The sequence below is a fragment of the Tinamus guttatus genome, unplaced genomic scaffold (assembly GCF_059628265.1).
Source record: "Tinamus guttatus ecotype Peru unplaced genomic scaffold, ASM5962826v1 Tinamus_guttatus_pri_ptg000563l, whole genome shotgun sequence".
Lineage (NCBI taxonomy): Eukaryota > Metazoa > Chordata > Aves > Tinamiformes > Tinamidae > Tinamus > Tinamus guttatus.
Window position 1 is genome coordinate 750,614 of NW_028289097.1, and position 22,275 is coordinate 772,888.

General features: G+C 43.0%; 1 protein-coding gene across 1 annotated transcript in view; it reads right to left on the reverse strand.

Moving 5' to 3' along the window:
- Positions 1-21,904, reverse strand: part of IPO9 (importin 9) — a 32,136-nt gene extending 10,232 nt beyond the window's left edge. Inside the window, exons 1-16 of the mRNA XM_088534504.1 lie at positions 21,736-21,904; positions 15,680-15,741; positions 15,037-15,123; positions 13,915-14,116; positions 13,383-13,471; positions 13,056-13,142; positions 11,505-11,624; positions 7,291-7,391; positions 6,021-6,079; positions 5,404-5,555; positions 4,382-4,480; positions 4,087-4,193; positions 2,747-2,886; positions 1,710-1,869; positions 936-1,162; positions 554-702 (exon numbers count right to left, since the gene is read on the reverse strand). Coding sequence (XP_088390630.1) covers positions 554-702; positions 936-1,162; positions 1,710-1,869; positions 2,747-2,886; positions 4,087-4,193; positions 4,382-4,480; positions 5,404-5,555; positions 6,021-6,079; positions 7,291-7,391; positions 11,505-11,624; positions 13,056-13,142; positions 13,383-13,471; positions 13,915-14,116; positions 15,037-15,123; positions 15,680-15,741; positions 21,736-21,904 — 2,010 coding nt within the window. The remainder of the gene's footprint in view (positions 1-553; positions 703-935; positions 1,163-1,709; positions 1,870-2,746; positions 2,887-4,086; positions 4,194-4,381; positions 4,481-5,403; positions 5,556-6,020; positions 6,080-7,290; positions 7,392-11,504; positions 11,625-13,055; positions 13,143-13,382; positions 13,472-13,914; positions 14,117-15,036; positions 15,124-15,679; positions 15,742-21,735) is intronic.
- Positions 21,905-22,275: the final 371 nt, after the last annotated feature.

The following is a 22,275-nucleotide window of genomic DNA, read 5'->3' on the forward strand; positions in this document are numbered from 1 at the left end:
TCTATTTAGTTTATACCAATTTAATTACCTACTAGGTGACTGTTATAGTCATACACAGATTATTAGTATATGGATAAAGATGCCCTAAATTGCATTTTCTACCCAGTCAAGGTTTAACCTTTTATAAATGGACTTTTTATAGAAAGCATAAACCTGTATAATTTATCTATGGCAATTTATACACATGCAATACTCTAAAGTCTCAGGAAAAACAGTGCAAGGAATTACCGTCAAGTTCTCTGCTGGTAAACATTACACCAAAAAGGAGAAAATGTCACTTGTGACAACTTTGACAATTATGTCAAAAGCAAAATGACTAAGGATACCCTGCAGAGACAGCCAGCAGTCCACAGGAGCGGGATTTAAAGTGAACTTTTGGGAGCATCCCCCCACACCTGCAGGCTGTCTTCTCTCCACAAAGAAACCTCTCACAAGCACCGAGGTCACTGTCCCACAGCAGTAGACCTTTCTGTTCCTTGCATGCCAGTCACCCTACGTGTTGAAGGACAGGGAATCATCTCCAGCTAAGAGCATATACCACTATAGCACTTACTGCACAAAGCCCTGCAGGAATCTTGTCAGCAGGGGCCTGCATGATGCTGACGAGAGTTGGTATTAGCCTCATCTGCATTGGACCCTGGCAGGCTTCTATCTGAGCTAGCTCCTTAAAGATATCTTGGGCAAGAGAAGCAACAACTGGATCTGGAGAGAGAAAGCACCATGTACTAAAACACGCTAACAAACGCATCTCAACTTTTGCTACCGCTGTTTCAAATAAGCAAAGCAGCAAATTTCCCTTCTAACTTTACCATATGAATCAATATTCATTTGGTTATTTATTAAGTTTTCAGCATGCTCTTAAATGCAATGATAAACTTGACCAGGATTCATTAGCTAGAACAACTGTACTTGGAAAGCGCAATTCGAATGCATACCATTACTGTATTTCAGAAAGATTGCAATTGTGAAGGGGCAGATTTTGTTCTCCACGCTTGCAGTAAACGCTGGGTCTACTGTACAGACAATACAGAGCGTCTCCATCACCAGGTTTAGCACCTCTGAACTGAACTGAGTTGCCAAGTGGATGAGCCCATCAAGAATGCTAGGAAGGAAAGGCTGCAACACATGGGTGCTCTCAGAGATCTTCAACTGGTCACAGTAGCTAGACAAGAAATTCATGATACAAAAATGCATACAGTATGTATTAAAAGGGATTCATACTACTAACAGAGGCTTTATAAAAAGTTACTTCACCCCAACCATTTTTCTTTCCTACATTCATTGCTTTAAGGTTCTTTCCTCCCTTTAATCTACTACTTCCTTGATCTCTAAACAGCCCAGTGATCCTTTCTCCCCATTCCATTTCTAGATGGCAGAGGTGAGTCAAATATTACCAGCTTTCACCTCATCTTAGTAAAAACTTTTTCTTGAGATCTGCCATCAATGGAGAAAACTTGAAAAACTTTTAGAAAGAAGAATGTGATCCAAGTGAGAGAATCACTGCTCGCTAAACGTTTAACTAACAGGTTCTACAGGGGAGGACAAAACCATTTCAGAATTATTTAAGTGTCAGCCCTTATTTATTAATTATCCTTTCAAGGTAAACAAGACAGGTGGACTTGGGGCAGAAATGCTCTGGAAATACCAGTTTTAAGTGTCAATGACATTGTCTATCCTTAGGGCTTTGGGATATTCTAGTGTGCACTTACCCCCAGATGGCTCTGACTGCGGAGATTCGCACAGAAGGAGGCTGGGTCTCGTGCAGACCACTGACGGTAGCTTGCAGGAACTGCTGGATTAGTTCTGGAGACATAGCTACAGTGAAGCGACTGGCAGCCCAAAGAGCACGACCCAGGAGAAAAGGGGAAACTGAAACAAACAAACAAGAAGTTAAAATCATTTCAGAATAAGTTTTAATGATTTTGAAACTTAGCTGCTTCCATATTTTTTATCCACAACTTTGTCATCCCATTAAGAAAATAGAAACAGAAGACTAGTATGAGAGAGCACAAAGATTTTCTGTTCACAAAGAACATCCAGATCTTCATAATTATTAAAAAATATATACATATATATTTTTTAAAGTCATGTGTCAGTTGCATTTGAATCAGTATATATTTTCCTGGTCATTGGAAGAGAAGTAAAAAGAAGAGAATGAATTTTTTTTCAGTAATTCTTATTAACCTGGGTCAATATATTGTTTTGTTCACTCCAACAGCAGCAAGTAGCAAATGCTTAAAAAAAAGAGCAAGAGCAACAGAGTAAATCACCTGTTCTACACTTATGCTCTGAGGCATCTTTATCATCCCTACCCTCCTACCTCTCCAGACTTAACTATCTGTACCTATTTAGGCTACCCTCAAATTTGCAATGCTTACTATCTCTCATCATCTCACTGCCAATATTTATAGCCCTGCACATACTTTTTTAAAAAAAAAAAAAAATCTAAGACAAAAATACCAAAACCTGCAAGCAAGACACATAGCAACAGAGGATTTTTTTTTTCTTCTACATAAGTACTAAGAGCAGCAAATATTTCATTTGGTTGATTGCCACCAGTAAACACAGAATGGAGGTTCTCTAAGAAGTATCTATACTGACTCCAGGAGCTCTGTACAACACTCAGTTGCATTTCAGGATGCCACACGCATGCAGCATCCCAGTACATCCCACACTTCCATTTTAAGAGATTTCCAAGCATCTGGTGCTTAGTAGTTGCTCCGAGTGATAGCAAGGACCAACATACCTGAAAGGTTTAGGTCTGCAAGGACGACGTTGGTCAGGAAGCCGTGCATATCGAAGTGTATCCTACCATTCTTCACACTGTCTGTAATAATAGATTTCACAGAGCCCAGGGCCAGCATACAAGCTTCGTGAATCTTCCACCTGCAGAAGAATTCAAAAACCTTTTTTTCTCATCACCATCACCTCCATAAACTGAAATAATTAAGATTTTCTGGTCTAAGCTACCACAATGATCATCTTGATCCCCAGAGTATCTGAACTGGCCTTGAAGGAAATGAATACTCAAAAACCTCCAGGATGGAGAGCTTGGAGACTCACCATAGATAGGCAGCTTTCTCAATCATATTCTAAAATAATGGTTCAGTAAACACTAATACTTGTAATGCTTTTTGTTTGCATAATAAAATCAAAATGAGAATATACCATGAGAATCTAGTGTGAAGGCTCAGATTTCCAGCTGTGCTTTGCTTGATTATTTTATACTCAGAAGCACTGCGATATCAGTACATAAATGATTTTAAAATTTCTATTTTGCAATACACTTTGATAACTATGATGAAATAGCATTTGGGGAAAATAACAGTTCCCCTTGGTTTTATTTGTGAAGTAGAAGTCCACCAGAAATCTTTCTTGATGCAAAGTGAACATACTTTAAATTTACCAAATTTAAAGAATACCAGAGATACCAAAGAGATTAACAGTGTATTTTTGCAGGAAGGGAGAGCACATATAGAGTCTGATCTCTCAGACTTTCAGGTATTGCTCTTTGTAAGAGTAGCTAATCTGACACCAGTATTCAAAATAAGCACAGACACTGAACTAACTGATTGTGAAATCCATAGTGAAGTAATGGAACAGCAACTGGGTTTTCCTTAAATTCAGTACTCTCTCTATACCCCATAACATTAGAAACTGCATCTGAAGTTTTAAAACTGAACACATACATCTGCAAACAGCACCCAAATCTCTTCTTTACATCAAGTATAAAATATGCCTGAAATTTTGAGTTTAATTAACTGCTCGGCAGGCAATTTATCTTCAGGTCACATATGGTTTTAACTATAGTTTTCAATGACACGTTTTCAGGGACTGTCAGGAGGGAGGGAGCCTGCGGACAGCTAGTTGGTGCTAAAAAACGCTGAAAATATTCCATAGGAAGAATTCTGCATATGGATTGAGAACTGCTGCACTTCCTTTTCTTCTTCTTTGGATCAAAAGCTCTCAAATTTTATCTTTGTGTCTGTCAGTAGTAACATCATGAAAAACTGATTAACTCGCAGCCAGTGCTGTGGAAGAGCCTGCCTAGCCACCAGCGCCTCGTCTGCTGCCCCATCTCCTTACCAGTGCTCAGCACCACTGTTTTTAGCCTGCTCAGCTTCTTGCAAGTGTCTCGTAGCTGCTGCAGCCAAAGCGGTTGCGCTCTCATTTTGGAAATCAGCAGCCACAGCCTGTGCGGAAGGAAGTGATAATGCTTATTTGTAAAGACCTTTGAAAGCTGCTCTTTTCACTAACTGCCCCACCTGAAGTTAAATATCTAAAGACTATGAGTACAGGTCACAACTACTCTTCTTTTTTTACTTGCATTGAGTTCTTGTGTGTATTTTGGTTGCTTCTAAGTGTGGAACACTTTTCATACCAGCAACAGATCCTGTGCAGCAATCCTCACGGTATAAGAAAAGGTATCATCATCCTCATCCTCCACAAACTGTTGTGGATTTGCAGTCCAAACTTTGATCTGAAAGAGCAAAAAGGGCAGTAATCTCAGTGCTGCAACACTGCTTTCAAAATTTTCTTTTCCTTACAATGTCCTCAAAGGCTTCTTCAATTGCCTTCCCCCCTCCTTTTTTTTTTTTTTTTTTTTTTTAAGGCATATTCCAGTTCATACTTCACAAAATAAAGCACCTAAAAAAGACCGAGCAGAGCATGCAGACTGAATAGTGCTTTCTGTTGCACTCTTCATGGGAGGGGAAGAGCATAGTTAGACTGAGGCCTCCCTCCCCTTTACACTGCCAACAAGCTCAGGCATTAGAAGGAAACATTTGAGCTGAAGCCAATGGGGACTGTGCTAGTTAGTACTTCTCTTTCTTCCTATAAATCTCAACCTTGTATTTAGGGTAATGAGAGGAAAGGCTTAAAAAGAAGAGGCCCCTTCTTGTTCTAAATTCATCTTGTTCTTTTGCTTCCTCATTCGAGATGAGAATTTGACAGGGCTGACTGACTGACCTGGAATCATCGCTGCACAGAAGACTTTACTTATAGATGAGGAATGGGAGAAGCAGCTGAATCTTAAACAGAGTGCCTCTTTTTATGCATGGCTACCTAAACAAGAGAAACTGGAGACAGCTGTCTGGTTTGGGAGGCCAGGAGGCATGCAGAATTTCAGTGAGTTGTACCACCCTGAGAGCACTCTCCTCACTATCAAATGAACCCAGTTACCCCTCTCGGCACCATAATCCCCATTTTCACAGAATAATTCTTCATCTACTATCCACATTATCAGAGGGAAACATTTTGTGGCAATTGCCCTAATTCCAGGCACAGCAGAGCGACAAAATAGCCTATTACATTACAGCAGCTTCCATCCACCAAAATGCTACCTACAACATTAAGGTATTTTAAATCTCTCATTTGCTTCCTACACTAAGCAAACGTGCTCACCTGCTCCTCTGTGATCTGCATGTAAAGCAGGATGTAATAGATCAGCTCTGGCAAGGCCTTCTTCACCGTGCTCTTAAATTTGTTGTTTTCCAGCAAGGCATGAACAAATTCAAATATGCTGAACACCAGATTTTCAAAGCCCAATACTTCACCTGAATGAAGAATTTAAGTGAGAACAACACAGCTGAGTATGACAGCAGAAAGGTATAAGTGTCAAATATAATCACAAACTGTTAGCATGTCAGACAGGATGATATTTCTTCTCACAGACATCAACCCCTTCTGTCTTCTTCCCATCATCACACACTCCTAATTTAAATCAATCAAGCCCAACCTAAAACCTGTTCAGCTTTGTTTCGTCCCATTACTCTCACCTCAAGATTGTTGCAGAAATCCCAGATTTGTTAGAAACTGTAAAGTTTAACAGCTCCAATGATCACAGTCACATGAAATGTGCAAAAAAAAAGGTAATACTGTTCTAACACCATAAATGTACTATTAAGCATGAATTCCTACAGTGTTTCTGTCACTGTTTTGACAACATTAATATTTAGATAAGCTTCTCTTCCACTCCTATTTATAACAGGAGTCAGAAGTGCAGTTTGACAAGTCCTTACCATCCGAATCCACAGGGTCCTCCACCTCTTCTGTGTAATTTACTTCTGTTCTCACATAAGTAGATGGAGTTAAGTAAAATCAGGCATTTTTAGGCAGCCGCATAGATTCAGAAATTAATATTTTCTAATCTTCAAATTCCTGCAAGTTTCTTTAGAAACTTTTACTTTACAACAGAGTTTCAAGTGGAAGACACACTACAAGACTCTCCCATTCTGGCCACTGCTGAGCTTCAGAAAGCAGCAACCACACTTCAGTACATCCTTTAGAGATCGATTCATTTAAGCCAAGCCCTTCAAGAAGGGCAAACCAAAGCTTCATCTGTATTAAAACTCCGTGAGAAGGGATACGCTCAAACTCCTTCTTTCTATGAGAAAATGAAGCTCCTGCCTAAGTGTTCCCAGCTCCCATCCTTGATGTCTGACTAATGCTAATTTCATAGTTTCCATAACCATTTTTAAGCTACAAGAACATACCATGCAATACATAGCACAAATCAGAACTGAAAGATTATGTTGTATCTTGTTATGAAAGGGAGAGATATGAATCTCTAGGAAATCAGCAAATCCGATTAAGTTGTACAGAAAATAATGTGTCCAACTTCATGCTGTTATTGTAACACAGCAGCCATTTCTGGTGTTTATACCAAAAGATTTCAGAAAAAGCTGCAAGAGAGTTTGTTATTCTAATATACTGCAAAAAGCTAATGAAAGCTACCTTAGAGCTAAGGATAGCTACCTTTGAATTAATTATACGTGTAAAGATTTGACTTGTCAGTTTGCACGTACTGGGAGAACTACCAAGGCAGCATCTTTTTAACACAGCAGACTGAGCTTTAATGTAAATTCAAAAGGCAAATCAAATGCAGCTTCAGCAGCAAGGGTCACCACCATTAGTACTGCTGTAGCAAGGAATACTGGAGATTAATCTTTTACCTGAAGTCTTTAAACCACATCTCTATACCTTTAGGAGAACATTCTTCACTAAAAAGTTATGAGAAATAATGCAGAGAGTGGACACAAATCTAAAGCCAGTATGCGTGTTGATGTTAATGATCATCGAAGACTTTTAAACAACAAAAAAAGAAACATTCTTGAACCTACTGAGGTAACAGAAATATCCATTAAAGGTACACAACAGATTCCAATTCTGTTACTGTGAATTACTCTCTGCACAGTGCTCTTTAGCCATGGTTGGTTGCTTACTGTGTATGGGAAAGAACAGAGTGTGTGCCCTTCTGTTCTAGTTTAAACCACTCGCTGCAAAGGATATAAGGCTGCGCTTTCCGTAAGGGTGTTCCAAACGATGGGCAGGATCTGCTGCATTGAGGAAACCATGTGCTTCGGGTAGTTTTTTACTAATGCTGTCACAGCCTGGAGAAAAAGAGGAAAAAAAGGAAAGAAAGAGCATCAGTTGGAAGCAGAACACTACAACAAAACACTCATCACAGGCTGCAGTTTCATGAACAACTGAGACACCCCAGTTCTTGTGGCAACCAAGGAAAGAAAGATCTCGTCCTTCTCCTCCTCTCCTTTGCAGCTGACAGAATCAGCCTCTAGAAAACAAAAACTTTAGTTTCTAAAGGTGCTGACAGAGGATAGGAATTACCTGCAGGAATGATGCAAATTCCACATGCCAATGATGGCCAAAATAGCAGCTAAAGAGGCTTGCTTCCCATGCCACCACTTATGAACCCCCTTGCAAATTCCTCCTAAGCTGTACACCCTGCAAACCAGGGGGAAGCAGAGCTGGGGGGGTAGCAGAGCTCAACAATTCAATAGCCCTACAGGTTGAGCAAGAAAAGAAGCCACCTGCAAGTTCACCATTTTTCTCCAGCACAGGTCATCAGAAGTACTCTCTCCTGTCTAATGTCATACTTCAATTCCGGCCTCTCGTTTTGCTTCTCTGTGCTTGCTTGAGTTGCAAGAACTGCTTTCCAGATATCCTCCTCTGCCAACCTGCATGGACCACTCCACCACCTCTTAAATACTCCACAGAACCCACATCCATCCTTCTGAAGGGCAAAGCCAAGTTACTTCCCAAGCAAGATATTTAATGGCTAAGTTCAACAGTAAAAGGCTGCATCCCTACTTGGAGCCTGAGTCACCGCACAGGCTCATTAAAATCACCACCGAGGAAGCAGTAAAACAGCTTCTTCACTCTCTCCAGCTCCTCTGCAAGCCAACAGCCGGCCACATTTCAACTAAATGCTCAGCACTACCCAAAAGCCCCTTTAAAAGCTCTGACAAAGCCTTTTGGTGTTCCACCTTAGGACTTTAGACAGCATCCAGCACACCATAGAGAAGGAATCTCCAAACTCATGGATAAATGGCTTAAAATGTGCACTATTGAGGATCCAGAGAACACGCTCAAGCCAAGCGTTGAGTAAGAGTGCAGGTGTTGTCCTTTGCTCATGAGCTAAATAAACTTACCCTTAAGACACTGGATCCCACCTAGCCTTTCACACGAGCACAGGATTGATTTTCATAGCTAGTTATCAAACAGAAGTAATAGAAGTGTTTTATATATACATATATATATATATATATATATATATAAAATCACCCACGTGTAAGTGTTCAAAGAGCAGATTTACACCTAAGCAAAGCAGCAAGGCTCTCAAATATTTCAGACTGATGGTTAACTGCCACTTTTGATGGAATTGCTGCATATTAAGCATATCATAGCTTTGCGCCCATGTCATGAAACCTACCTTAACTCTATTAGCTGTCATGTTTAATCACAATACTTCCTCTCAAAGCAATCAGCAGTGGCTTGTTTAACTACATTAGGACTCAAGAATCCATTTAGTTGCAATTCAGTCTTGGAGAGTTCAATTCAATTCATGCTAAATTACCAAACAAGACAATGAATTACACTAGTGGTATTCTGTTTCCAGTCTTCGTGGTCTGATATATTTTTTGTGCTAAAATTTGAGAATCTGATCTGTATTTGAAATATTTGTAATTTGACATATATACTACAGCAAGCGCTAACATACAGAGGAAAAGGATGACAGCTAACTCACCAAGAACTGACTTGTTAAAAAGCCAAAGTTATCTTAAGCTTTCTACAGTCTCCAACTAGCACTGAATGAGTTTTGAATGAGTTTTAGTCTAGTGCAAAACCAAAACAGATCAGACAACATTTTATTAAAGGTGCTGCAAAGTCATGAAGGTTGGAGGGCCCTGCTTCAAAGCCTGTGAGAAACTTTGTCATGGGATAAAGCAAAGTCACCATTAAGGCTCCAGACACACGGCCTCTTCGCAAGCACCTTTTAGGGAGGAGGTTTAAAGAAGAGCTATCACTGCCTTAAGCATGCCTGACAGGTTGGTCCTATAATGCCTGAAAAGCACTGAAAAGCTAAACCAGCCAGGTTGGATCTGTGCTGCCGCAGTTCTCCTTGACTACAGCACGTGTCAGAAGTGCCTGAATTAACCTAATTGCCGCCGTTCCCCCAAGCAGAGACCCAGTAACGACGCACTCGGCTACGCGGGAGAGGCTGGTTCATACGGCCGGTCCGTTGAGGGGCCGCCAGCCCTCCAAATCTCCTACGAGGTCCCAAGGCAGTGACTTCTGCTAACTTTTTCTAGACTTGTGACTACACTTGGAAAGATTCTGGAATGAATTAATAACCAGTGGTTCACTATGATGTGATTCAACCTAATTACTTTCTTCAACGGGGAAACTGTCTGAGCGGATCAGGCACAGGCATACGCTGCAGTATGACTCAGGGAGGCTTTCAACACAGCCCCACATAATATTTTTACATGGGAAGTAAGACAGCTCATTTTAGATCAGGGCTCCTTCTGATTTCCACTGAGAAATCTATTCACCTTGGAAAATGGTTCTCTGAAGAGACAGAAGGGAAGAAAAAAGTCTATATATCTTCCTGTCCTTTTCTGCCCCCAACACTCCATTAAGAAATAAAAAGGAGCTGGGTTCACATCTGGTTGAAAATTTACTGTCAAAAAAATCTTAGTGACACTCTCCCTCACTGCATCAGCATTACAAGGGGGCCTGCAATGATCTCATCTGGGGAACTGGCTTATATAAACCCCATGAGGCCTCTCGCTTCTGTTAAAATGACTATGAAATACACCTTCCTGGCAGGGAAGGCGATTTCTTTCACCTGAATCTATTTTTCTTTAGAAAACTGCTATCATTAGCTTAGGAGCTCCAAGAGAAGAAATCATGACTTGCCTTCAGCCAACAGGCAGGAGGCTCCACTGTCCCAAAAGCCACTTGTCACCATGAGGTGTCCTAAATTTAATAGTAAAGGCAACAAAAACCAAGTGGATTTAACCATCGTACAGCATACGAACAGTGCATTCAGACCAACATCCTTTCCTGCATTGTGCTCCTATCCAGTAGTGCCCAAAAGCAGGTGCTGGCAATTAAGGTAGGGAGCAAGAACACGATCACTGTTCCTCTAATATTTCCTGAGCCTCTGACATCTTTCAAAAGACTATTGCTATGTACTTCGTGTCCACACAGGTATAAAGAGTTTAAGTAATGACAGTTATATAGGTAACAAAAAAGGCTTCAGCTTGCTGCAGATTATGTGGATGTAACATTTACAGAAGAGCTGGTCTACAGTTAAAGTGAAAGTTCATGGTATGACAGCATCCTTCTGCAGCTCCCAGCACGTATGTGCACGGTGATGCTGCTAGCTGCTGTGACAAGTGTCTGATGCTTGTCCAAGTACACTGCGTTATCCTTTTCTCCCAGGAAACAGGCCTGAATGGGCCTCAGGGGCCCATTTCCATAAGCCCCAACACTACAAGTCACTTCTTCCAGATCCCTCATTTATAAACATGTTCCAGGGTTAGGATTTTTTTTTCTCCCCTCAACTCGTGTTTTTGTGCTCGTTTCACTTTCTTTCCTATGTTGCAGATAACCCAGACCAGAATTCTGTTATTTTTCTAGCTATTGAAAAGAAGACCTTACCTACACTAGCACTCTGTCACAGCTATTTGGCTGCATGGGTAATGCTCTGCAATCCAATCTTCTTTCCTTTGTAAGGAAAGTGGGAGAACACAAGGACTCTTGATCCTTAATTTGCAGAGACAATTACCTAGTAACAAGCAAATTCTGGAAAAAAAAAAAAAAAAAAAAAAAAAACCTACAAAGCTTAAAAAAGAAGCTTGTAAAGTTTCACTTCTGCTTCATATAAAGCAGAAGCCTGCTTCATCTTTAAGGGACAGATACTGAACTACCAAGTACTGTGTCCAGACAAGACATATCTAAAATTCCTCAAATCAGCAAGCGACAAAGATACCCCTGTGGATCTCATCATAGATATCTTCAGTACAGAATGATTTATTTCAGTGTTGTATGGCACTGAAAGCCAAGAAACTTTGCAACTCAACACAACCAGTAAGACAACAGGCACTCACTTTGCTCTCTTTTCCAGCATAGCTGTTCAGCTGACTGCATGCTGATATTAAATCATTTCTTTATGGAGAGAGTCTTAACTGACTTACCTTCAAGACCTCCATCTTAAATCCACTGTCCGACGTAGGCCCATCAGGCATTTGCAGGGCCTGAACAAACGCCTCCGTGAACTGCTGCACCACAGGAAAAATCAGGACTTTGGCTGCACCCTGGTAACAGTCAACGCAAGCACAGGTGAATTCTAGATACACAAATGGATAAACTCACACACTGGACAAGTGAAACACTAGCAGCAGAGAGAACTGCACTTTGCTGCTGCAAATCAAAACTGAGGCGCACAAGAACTGCAGAACTTTGCACCAGAACTGCAGAACTTTGCAACGTCACATGAAATACCAGTTTTGGATATCGCTCTGCATAGAGATCCAAGCAATTTGGTCAGGAGAGTTTCAGCCACCCTCCTCAAAGTCAGACAAGCTCTTTGTGACCCAAGTATCACCAATCAGCCTGAGAATTACTGCAACGATTCTTCCTATAATTCTTTTTTCTATTCATTCTTTTTTCCAGACACTAAGATACTTCTTAAGCAGTATTTAGCACAGCAATTATTAATGGAAAAAAATATGTTTACTGAGACTATTCATCATAACTCCATACATAAAACAGCTAAGTTGTATGCCTAACCCACCTATGAAATATCAACTTAATGCTTTATACAAGGGTTAATTATTGAAATTCGAGTTAGGAAAAGCCAGAAAGTTTTGTATACAGGCCAAAAGACACATCTGTCTGGCCTCCAGAATAAAACAGTGGAGTCTACTACATGCTGTCTTTTGGAATCTACTATCATTTTCACGATATTATCACCCAAATGACTTGCTCGGTGCAGTACAGATACCATGCGACTACTGGAACATTCTAAAACACTGCACTCAATTCATGTGCAAACAGGAAGAGTAAATATATCCCTTCAGCATAGACTTAAAATTAAGAGACTTGTCCATTCCCACCCACAACTCCCTAAAGCTAAAGCTCTCTGGTGTCTGGAGAGAGTCAAGAAATTTACCTGCCAGAGGCCGTACAAAAAAACACCGTGATCTCTTCAGATAGGCAGGGGACCTATAAGCATTTAAGGCTGCTTAATTGCTTAGTGATTTTTTTTCTTAATTGACTATTCTATATTTTTCCCCACTGCTTGTTCAAGAATAACACTGCAGACATAAATGCTAAAGCAATCAATTAAAAAACAGGACCTTGTAAGTGATGCCTAATCCAAGGGCCAGAAAGCTGCCCGTCACAACCCAGACTGCCAAGGTCTAGCAAGTATTTTAGGACACAGCTTCTGGTTGTCATGTGTGACAAGTATAACAGATTCCTAGAAGGAGATCATACATTGACTCTTCCCCACAGTGGCATCCCCTGATCTGACATGTTAAAAGAACATCTGTTGAGAAAGACCAAGTCATAGGATCAAGACGTGCACATAAAGGAGGGACTTGACCTTTTTGCATGTATTTAATTAGACCATCTATCGCAGAATTATTGTTTATGGAGTACCAAATTCTCCAATATGTTTAATTTTCATAGTCCTCCACTCAATTTGAATTCAGTGAATGTTGTAGGGTAAGTCAAACTCTTGCCTTTTCCAGTTCCTCCATGTTACAGATCATATGGGCACAGGTGGTAAAAATCTCCACTGCACGCGACCTTGTGCGTATACCATACACCTAGAAAAAAAAATAATTTACAGATGCATCAGAAACACAATTTATTGCATTTATTTATTGTGTTTTATTTATTATTATTTTTTTTTTGATTCCCTTTTGGTCTTTTTTTGGCTTTAACATTTCTGTGGAATCACTAGCTGCCACCATTAACATTCTTCAGGTCTAACTTCTAGTACACTTCTTTCCTCAAGAAAGACCCCCTAATTCCATCTAGCACTAGCTCAATAAAGAATACCATACCTCTGCCATTGTAAAAATTTTGTACATCTCTGGAAGAATAACAGGCGCAACAAGTGGCATCTGTGTGTCTGTCACTTCCCGAGTAAACTCTAGAAAATGGGAAAATATAGGAAGTTACTATAAAGAAAATCACAGGCAATAGCAACAGGGACAATCCGATCTTTGGATAACTCTAACAATTAAAAATATGTTGGTTCATACTTGACTAGACTGTTGCAGTATGGCCTACCCATGGCAACCATTGAAGGTCAGGATAAAAACATGCAGAATTGCAACTAGGCAGGAAGTTAGGGGTTAAAATGAGCCATAACCTTTAGCATCTAATTTGACACCAGTGCTTCTTCCTTGGCTTTCATGCCATCTATCAAACAATGGAGTTTAGCAGCAACCAAAAAGAATGGGTTGGGCCCAACCCAACTCAAAGAAGCTAATCCAAATTTCTTCATTTTGCAGTGTAAATGACAGCTCCAAAGTAACAAAAACCCTGAAGGACTTCCTACACCACCCTTGCAAAGCTCTTACGTACGCGTACCTGTGAGCACTCGCATGGCTCCGTGCACTGCGTTCACATCCCCACTGACCAGCATCTCCATCAAGAGATTGAAAAGTTCAGGCCAGGCTTCAGGCCAGTCCCAATGGGCTATTGCTGACACTGCGTAGGCAACACTGGAGCGCACTTTGCTAATGGATTCTCTCAGCCCGTTGGGTAGAAGCTCCCTAATAGCAACTTTTGCCTATAGAGAGAAATATTCTTTACCAAAAAAATCCCCAATGACATGAGATGACCATTAAAAATTATTTTTATACATACAACTGTTCTGACACGGATTCAACCGGAGTTTTACATCCACGAGACCTCAAAAAGTGTAAATTTGAACACCCTTAATTTACTAAGAAAAACTGCGCAGTTGTTGTAATGCATCACTCTTCTCATACAAGACATTCAGCCAAGCAGAGTAAATAGCCTCTTCAAGGTCGCAGCTGCAATTAGATAAGATGTAAATATCTACATGGAAGATACCCACGCTTAGCTGAGATAAATCCCCGTGTTTGTGTTCACTTACTCTGGAAGATTTTAGTAAATGAGAACTAGACACCCAACCGTGAAAGGATAGGAGAAAGAAAAAAAAAAACACCATAGCACTTTTGGGACTTAATTTACAAGATCTACTTGAGGCAATGGAAAGATGGTCTGGTCAAGAACCAAAGTGATAGAGCTGGAAACTTTGGCCATTGTTTCTTATTAGGAAACACTTCCATTGAACAGAGCAGATTTTTGATGGCTACTTTTAATGAAACCAAAAAGACCTTTAACTTGAAATCAGTCATGGGAGAATAGCTTAAGTACCAATCTTAAAAAAAAAAAAAAAAAAAAAAAAAAAAAAAAAAAAACAGAATTAGTATTTCAGCATTATGTCTGTTTTTTATTTTTTTTAAACAGAAATCAGCCCAAGCTTCTGAAGTCTAGTGTGATTTTAAGCAAGTGAAGGCAGAGTTTTACAATGAAAAATACCAAGAAGCCTTATCTGAAACTACTCTCTCAGTATACACGAGCTATTGATGAGGAAGATACTGACACTTTTTAAACCAAATAAAAAGTTAATATTCTTCAGATAAAATGTCTCAAAGTAGACAAAACAAAAGCAAAACTTACCCTTTCTGTGGTCTCTGGAGGTCTAAATTTTTCCGACTGAGAACACCAGTGAGTTTCCACATATTGTTTCAAAATGACGGACGCTAGCTGTATTGGAAGAGAGGTCACAAATCCGTAAGGAATCTTGCAACCATGGCAAGCGCCACCCCTGACCTGTTTGCTTGGTCTCCCACTCCATCAAGCTGCTTTTAGGGGGCCACAGGGCTTGCCAAAAATGCAAAACTCTTTGTGAAGAGGACAAAAAGCGGCTGCAGGAGAAAGACGAGCAACGATGGCCCACCCTGCACTGACACAAAAAGGCAGCTTTATTCTCCTAAACCTCTAAGAGCACATGCTGAAGACCAGGATTTGCATGTAGCTAAAGAAATAGAGAGCTTAGACCTTCCTTTCAAAAGCAGAAAGACTTTGAGAGAGAGAAAAAAGAAGCCATTGCAAAGACAGGCCATATCTCTCCGTGCCAATGCCCACCACCTATCTAGTAAAGCTTCTACTGTGGCACTGTCCCAAGTGTCAACCTCAGGGCAAAATGAAGGAAAAGGGAGAAGCAACAGTGGGAAACGACCTCCAACATCCCCTCTGCAAACATACTGGACAAACCCAATGTAATTATTAGGTAACTTTCTACAGCTTCAGCAAAACTCACCTGACGGATGGCCAGAGCTCCCTGGGGATCTACAGTCAATTCGGCTAAATGAACACCAAATTCTGCAAAGAAAAAAAGAAAAAATGCTGCTGTCAACTCATATTCCCACACAGCAAAACTCATCAAGATTTTGGAGAAAGATATAATACTGAATGAGTCATACGTGGAAAGACGACAATTCCAAAGCAGAGCTTCTCAAATGACTCATGAGCATTAAATCCCCCTCAGGTTCTCTGCACAAACTCCATTTATTTTCTAATTAAAAAAAGATATATATATATGCACACACACAGCCTATACATCATTAGACAAGTCCCTGTACAAGGGACCTATGGAAAAGACACAGGATGGAGTTACTGGGAGGGTTTGTGGACAGCATCTCCTTCTCAGACAACCTCCATTTACTCATAGGGTCATTTGGAACCAACAATCTAGTTGTGCTAAAACATACCCAAGGACAGCTCAGGACACACCAAGGCCTCTCCCACGCAAGCACCACACCAGCATCTAACACACCAGTACCCAAGTGACCTGGCCAGCCACAAACTCTGGGATTTAGGGTCCCAGAGTTTGCAAAAAGTTTCATTCAGGGAAAAAAGGAAAAAAAAAAAAAAAAAGCACAGGTTCCTTTTAATACAGAGCAAGTTCTGTAGCAAAGGTAAAAATAAAATGTGTTTGTCAAATCTAGTGGTTGAGCACAGGAAATAAGAAAAACAATGAGAAGAGCAGCTGTTCCGCTATGGTAAATCCACATGTATTGACAAATGTGCTTATATTTCAACATTTAAGTTCTGGGTAGCTGATGCCTTGGGAATAAAGATTTCATTTACCAGGCTAGTCCACTGAAGAAATGCACATGGAAGGTTTTAATTCTAGGTATGCCCTAAATTCATCTAGTCCAACCTCACTCAGAGATAGGACAAAACGTGCTTAAACAATCCCCAGCAAAAATGCATTAAAAATTCCCTTAGTAACATATTGGAGCATTTTGCAAATGTGGTTATAAATTTTTCTTATCACACACCTTAACACATACACAAAAAAAAAAAAAAACCACCAAAACAAAGAACCCCCGCTCTTTACAAAACTCTTTACTGGAAAAAAGTGCTTCCCCCCACCTGCTTTCCTGTCCAGGGGGACAGAGCACACACACCTTACACATAATAAAGTTCAAGCTCTTGTAATAGACTTCTCTGGAGTGGGAGATAATTGCCTCTTACCTTCCCATCTTCATACAAACCCATCCCTTCAACCTCTCTTCATAGATCATGTTTAAAACAAAACAAAAAGCAAAAGAACCCCCAAAACCAAACAAAACCCTATTTTAATCCAGCAAGCCTCATTCCAAGATGTGCTCAACACAGTTCTCCTCTTAACTGCAGCAAGTTATTCTTCCAGGAATCTGCAAGATCACAGGCTCAAATGCTGCACTGAGTTTTAACCAGTTTTGAAAGGTATAAATGCACCATGGAACCCAAAGCCATGCTGCACTGCACGATTACTCCAACTCCTTTTTGCAATTTTTAAATCTAATTCTCTGCATGTATGCATATTGCCCCCAAATACGCACTGCACTCTGCACTTGATTCAAAGTTCTGTTTTGCTGGTTTGAGGCCATCTCTCTAGATTTCCAAGATGGGATTTCATAGATTTTCTCAATTTTCAATTCTGCTCTCCAGACTGCAGAGCCTCCCCCCTGCCATCACCCCTACAATCCACCACTACCACTGGCCAAAAGCTCTGCCTTCCAAGCCCTTCCAGTTCACCAGGAGGCCACCCACATCCGCGTGTCTTCACATCAACCTCGAGTAGCTCTTTAGTGCCCTATTATGTTTCCCACACTGCGGAACTGTTTAATGATCCACCCCAAGAATCTTCGTTCTGCCATTCTTCACCTTTCCTTCCCCCCTCCAAAAAAAAAAAAAAAAAAAAAAAAAAAAAAAAGGGAGAAATAGGAGTTTTTAAAATCGTTTTTCTTCTTTTTGTTGGCTGGGAGCTCTCCATTTGCTTTGTAGATAAATGCTATTCAAATGCATCTCTTCCTAAGCACTTCTTTTGCCTACAGCTTTTATAGCGATGCCACAAGCATCAAGACTGCCCCCCGCCCCCCCAAATAAAGTTTGTAAGGCAAATGATCAGCAATGTTGAATGAACAGGATACACAGGTAGGTCATTGAGCAAATATACTTCACCCCTGCTCTGCCTCTTCTCTCCATTAATGAGGCTCTCATGAAGTTCTGCTCCCAAACACTCTCCCTTCATGACCCAGCTTCATCTACCCCGTAACCAGATAACAACCTACTAGTTCTCCAGCCACAACTTTTCCAAGGACTGAAGGCAGCCCAGACCAAACAAAAAAGGTTATTAAACAAGTAGGGAGGAAAGCAGGACTTTTTAGTGAACCAGTGCTCTCCACAGCCACCACCACTGAAGTTCAGCTTGATAGGACCATACAGCAATGGTTCATGAGCAGCTCCAGGTTGCTCGGAGGTGTCTGTGCTTGGGGGCAAGCACTGGCCAAAGAGCAGGCCACAGGAGTCATCACAACCAACCCAGGTCAATCAAACCAGTGCTCCAGATTAAAACAACACTGAGGTCGCCAGAACCAGATCCAGAACTTCAGAAGGGTCAGAAATTAGCCTTCTTTTACCCAACATCCACCCACCCCTTGCACCTCACAGTCTTTAACAACACAACAACAGTGTTTTCCTTGGGATCAGTGTTCATGCGCAACCTCGTAGAGCAACTGAGGTTGAAAGGAGGTCATCTTGTCCAACCTGCTGCTCACAGCAGGGTCACATAACAGGTCAGAGCAAGGCAGAACACACAGGGCATTTGCAGACTGGAAGGGAAGAAAGTTTGGAGTTACTAAAAAGAAATATTGGGTTAGAACCTAATGTTTAGCCATAATTCTTATTTGCTACATGAATTTGAACTCCGTTAGTAACCATCATGACCCTGAACATGTCCAACAAAGGTGCTCCAACAAAAATGCTCACTTATTTTTCAGAAGACCTTTGAAAACCACAGCTGCATCTTCCTTGTTTCTCAGCAAAGAGGGAAAGGTTAAGCAAGACAATCTCTTCAAACTGGCCACAGGTATCTCACTTGAGAACTCTCATCACAACTTTTCCATGATGCTCAATATGTCCAGAGCATTTCATGGAGGCAGCAATGACATTTGCTGCTGTGAATAATGAAGCTTTCTGTCCCAAGGAGAGCGTCTCCTGTTCTGGCTCCCTGCTAGGACTCCTGGCTAGGAGTTCAACTGAAGCTACCCATGCCCAGGATCCTGCCCATCATTCACCACCCTGTAATTCAAGATACAGCCAAGAGATCATCTGTAAGACTATGCGGTGTGGGCACATTTGTGAATTGTGCAGAATCCCTACTTCTACGCAGTATTAGCTTCTATCAAGCATAGCTGAGCTAATGATAGACATATAAATACATGCCCTACCTTCCAAAAGGGGAAAGGGAAACACATAATGAAAGCAGGCATAAGAAAGACCCCCTGCACATCACCAGCACACTTCTACAGCTCAACATTGTCACTGCAAAACTCATATTTGTTATGTAAAAAGGGGGAAAAATAGTGCTAAAACATCGCCCTGTCCCCTCCACACACCGCAGGGCAGCTCGGCCACAGCTCGCTGTCCTCCACCGCCATGGAACTTGCACAGAGCCCAGCACGGCTTCACGTGAGACCTTAATCACCTCCCTCCAGCACCAAGATCACCAGTCACTTCCACCGAGGCTTGTCCAAAGCTTTTAGTCAGCTGCTAATTCAAGAGCTGTCCACAGCTGTTTAGCTTCTTTCAAAAGTTCAGCAAAGGGAATTTTCTTCAAGCTTTCTGGCGACCCCAGCACTCCTTCCAACAGCTCTTCCATTTAACATACATTGATTCTGCCACAATAATCACATGTATCCAGGTCTACTCGTTCCATTTCTGGGCATAGTTTGAAGCATTGCCAATGCTGCAAAAGCCTAGGACAACCCCAGCACTCCTCCCTCCATTCCTTATCACAAAGCCTTATTAAAAGCTGACCTCACCATTACCCATACACATTTATTAGGGGCCTAAATCACATTGTGTTTTATAACACAATTCACAGCACAATGATTTAATACTCGAGCCCCTTTAGTACTCTTGGAGATGCAGCAGGTCGTGCCGGCTCTTTAGAGTAATTTGACCAAGTGGAACTTCTTCCACTGATGCTTCAACCTGATACGGGTTCTCCGAGGCGTCGGCTTCCAAGGGGTCTGCCAACACGGTAACCTAAGTGAAAAGCAACACCAGAAACGTCGCTTTTCTGCCGTTGTTGAACATATCTTTAACACTTCAAACACGCGATGGCTAAGTAAACTCTCCAAAACGCTTGCTGCTATATTTGAAAGCACTGTTATGTTTTATGCCTTCACCGGTTGATAAATACATACATACATTTATTTTTCATCCAAAGTGTTGGTATCGCGACCCTCACATTTACTTTCAATGGCTTCTTTCTACTTAATCACACTAGATTTTTGGTTTCTCTGAAGTATTTTTGGCAGACGTAATCTACATTTCTTCACCCCAATAATAATTGTTGTCAAGCATTTTATTCCTTCATCTCCAAAGTTTCCTTGACTTCTCCATAACAAAGCACAGAGAGGATAATACAGCACCTTCACTTCACGCTCCTCCACTAAGGCAGGAGGACTTGGTAGGTCTCTTATCCAACCTCCTTGCCAGAGCAGGGTCAGAAGGATCCTAACAGGCTGCTCAAAGCTTTTTCGTCAGGATTCGAGTATCTCCAAGGATGGAAACTGCAGAACATCTCTGCACAATTTGCTCCAAAGTGAGATTGTCCTCACAGTGGAAAAAAAAAAAATGCTCCTGAACAGAACCCTGAACCTCTCTCATTTCAATTTCTGCCCATTTTACTTAATCGTTTTCCCCCACAAAGATTCCTGCACTTCCAGACTCCCACTCTTGCCATGTCACAGAATCACTGACTTCAGCCTCCAGTAGCTCCTTTGATAGCACTTCTGAACCAAAACTCTGGAGCAGGAGAACTCGAAAGTATTTCATGAAATACTTTTCCCACTCGAAAGAAAAAAAATCCAGTTGTTCCCACATGGAGAGGAGACACTAACACACAACTCAGGACCAGGGGCTGCAACATCTCACTCCTCAATGCCTGGGTCCTGTAACCGAAGGCTACCTGAAATCTCCCAGTGGCTTCTACAGTTCCACTCCCATGGGATGGGTCCTAAAACTGGAGCCTATGGGAAATAAAACGTAGCCATCAAGGACACTTTTTAAGTGTAGGACCCCCCAAGAGAAGTGCGTGCATAGCTTAGTGCAGCCATAAGAAGGTCAAATGCACAGAGGAATAACTAGAGACACTCTCTGGACCGGAGGCACCTGCCCTCCTAAGCGCTGGCTTTTGAAGTCACAGACCAGCCCCAATCCAGCGCCAGTGCCACCCGCTCCAGCAGCACCGCTCCAAGGCCCAGCAGCCGGGACGCAGGAGCCCGGGTAGGGGATGGGAATGGCGAGGCCTCCCAAAACACCCCCTCCCAGGGGACGCGGCCCCGCACGTGGCCCACACGCTCCTAGAGCTGTTTTAGACCCCGTTCCCGGGCCGGGATGCAGGTGGCCACCCGAGGCTGCTGCGCAGAGGAGGCGCTGGGAGACCCTCCCGCCGGGACTCGGGGGCAGCGGGCTCCGAGCAGCGGCAGCGCCCCGGGCCTCCCCGCACAGACCCCGCAGCGGGAGCGGCTCCCTCCTTCCTCCCTCCCTTCAGCATCGCCCCGGCGCCGACCCGGCCCCGGGCAGCCCGGGCGCGCTCCCCATGCTGCGCCCGTAGGTCCCCTGCCAGGAGGGATCCCCCGGGGCCCCGAGGAGTCCCCAGAGGGAACCGGGCACTAAACCTGGCGCGGGGGCTCCTGTTGGCGGTGCAAATTGCGAGCGCGACGCCGGAGCCCGCTGCCCCCGGGCCGAGCCCCGCGCCGCGCGCCCTGAGGAGGCGCCGCCCGCCCGGCCCGGCCCGGCCCGGCCCGCACTCACCCTCCGTCACCTCCAGCACCTTCACCTGCTCCTCGGCGGCAGCGCGCACCGCCTGCACCGGGCACAGGATGCCCGTGAGCGTCTCCACCAGCGCCTCCTTGAGGCCCTGCGCCACCGGCCCCGCGCTGCCGCCGCCGCCCGCGCCGCCCGCCGCCGCCGCGCCCGCCATGGCGCCCCCGCCCCCGCCGCCCGCGCGCGGGCTACGGGCCGCCGCGCGCGCCAAACGCAGCCGCGCACGCGCGCCCCGCCCCCGCGGCCCGCAGCGCCCCCGCCCGCGCGGCGGGGAAGTGCGGCGCGAAATGGCGGCCGCGGCGGCGCCTCGCGGCCTGCGGCGGGGGCGGCCCGGCTGGGCCCCGAGCGCCTCCCGTCGGGGTCTCTTATCACCTGCCCTCCCTTCTGCCTGAGGAAGCCTTCCGCCTGTATCCATATATATATTTACATGTATTTTTTTTTAAGATAAAATCGCTATTGTGGTCACCCCACGAGGGTTTTCGTGGCCCACGTCCTGTGGACATTACTGAATAGTAAACATGCCGCCTT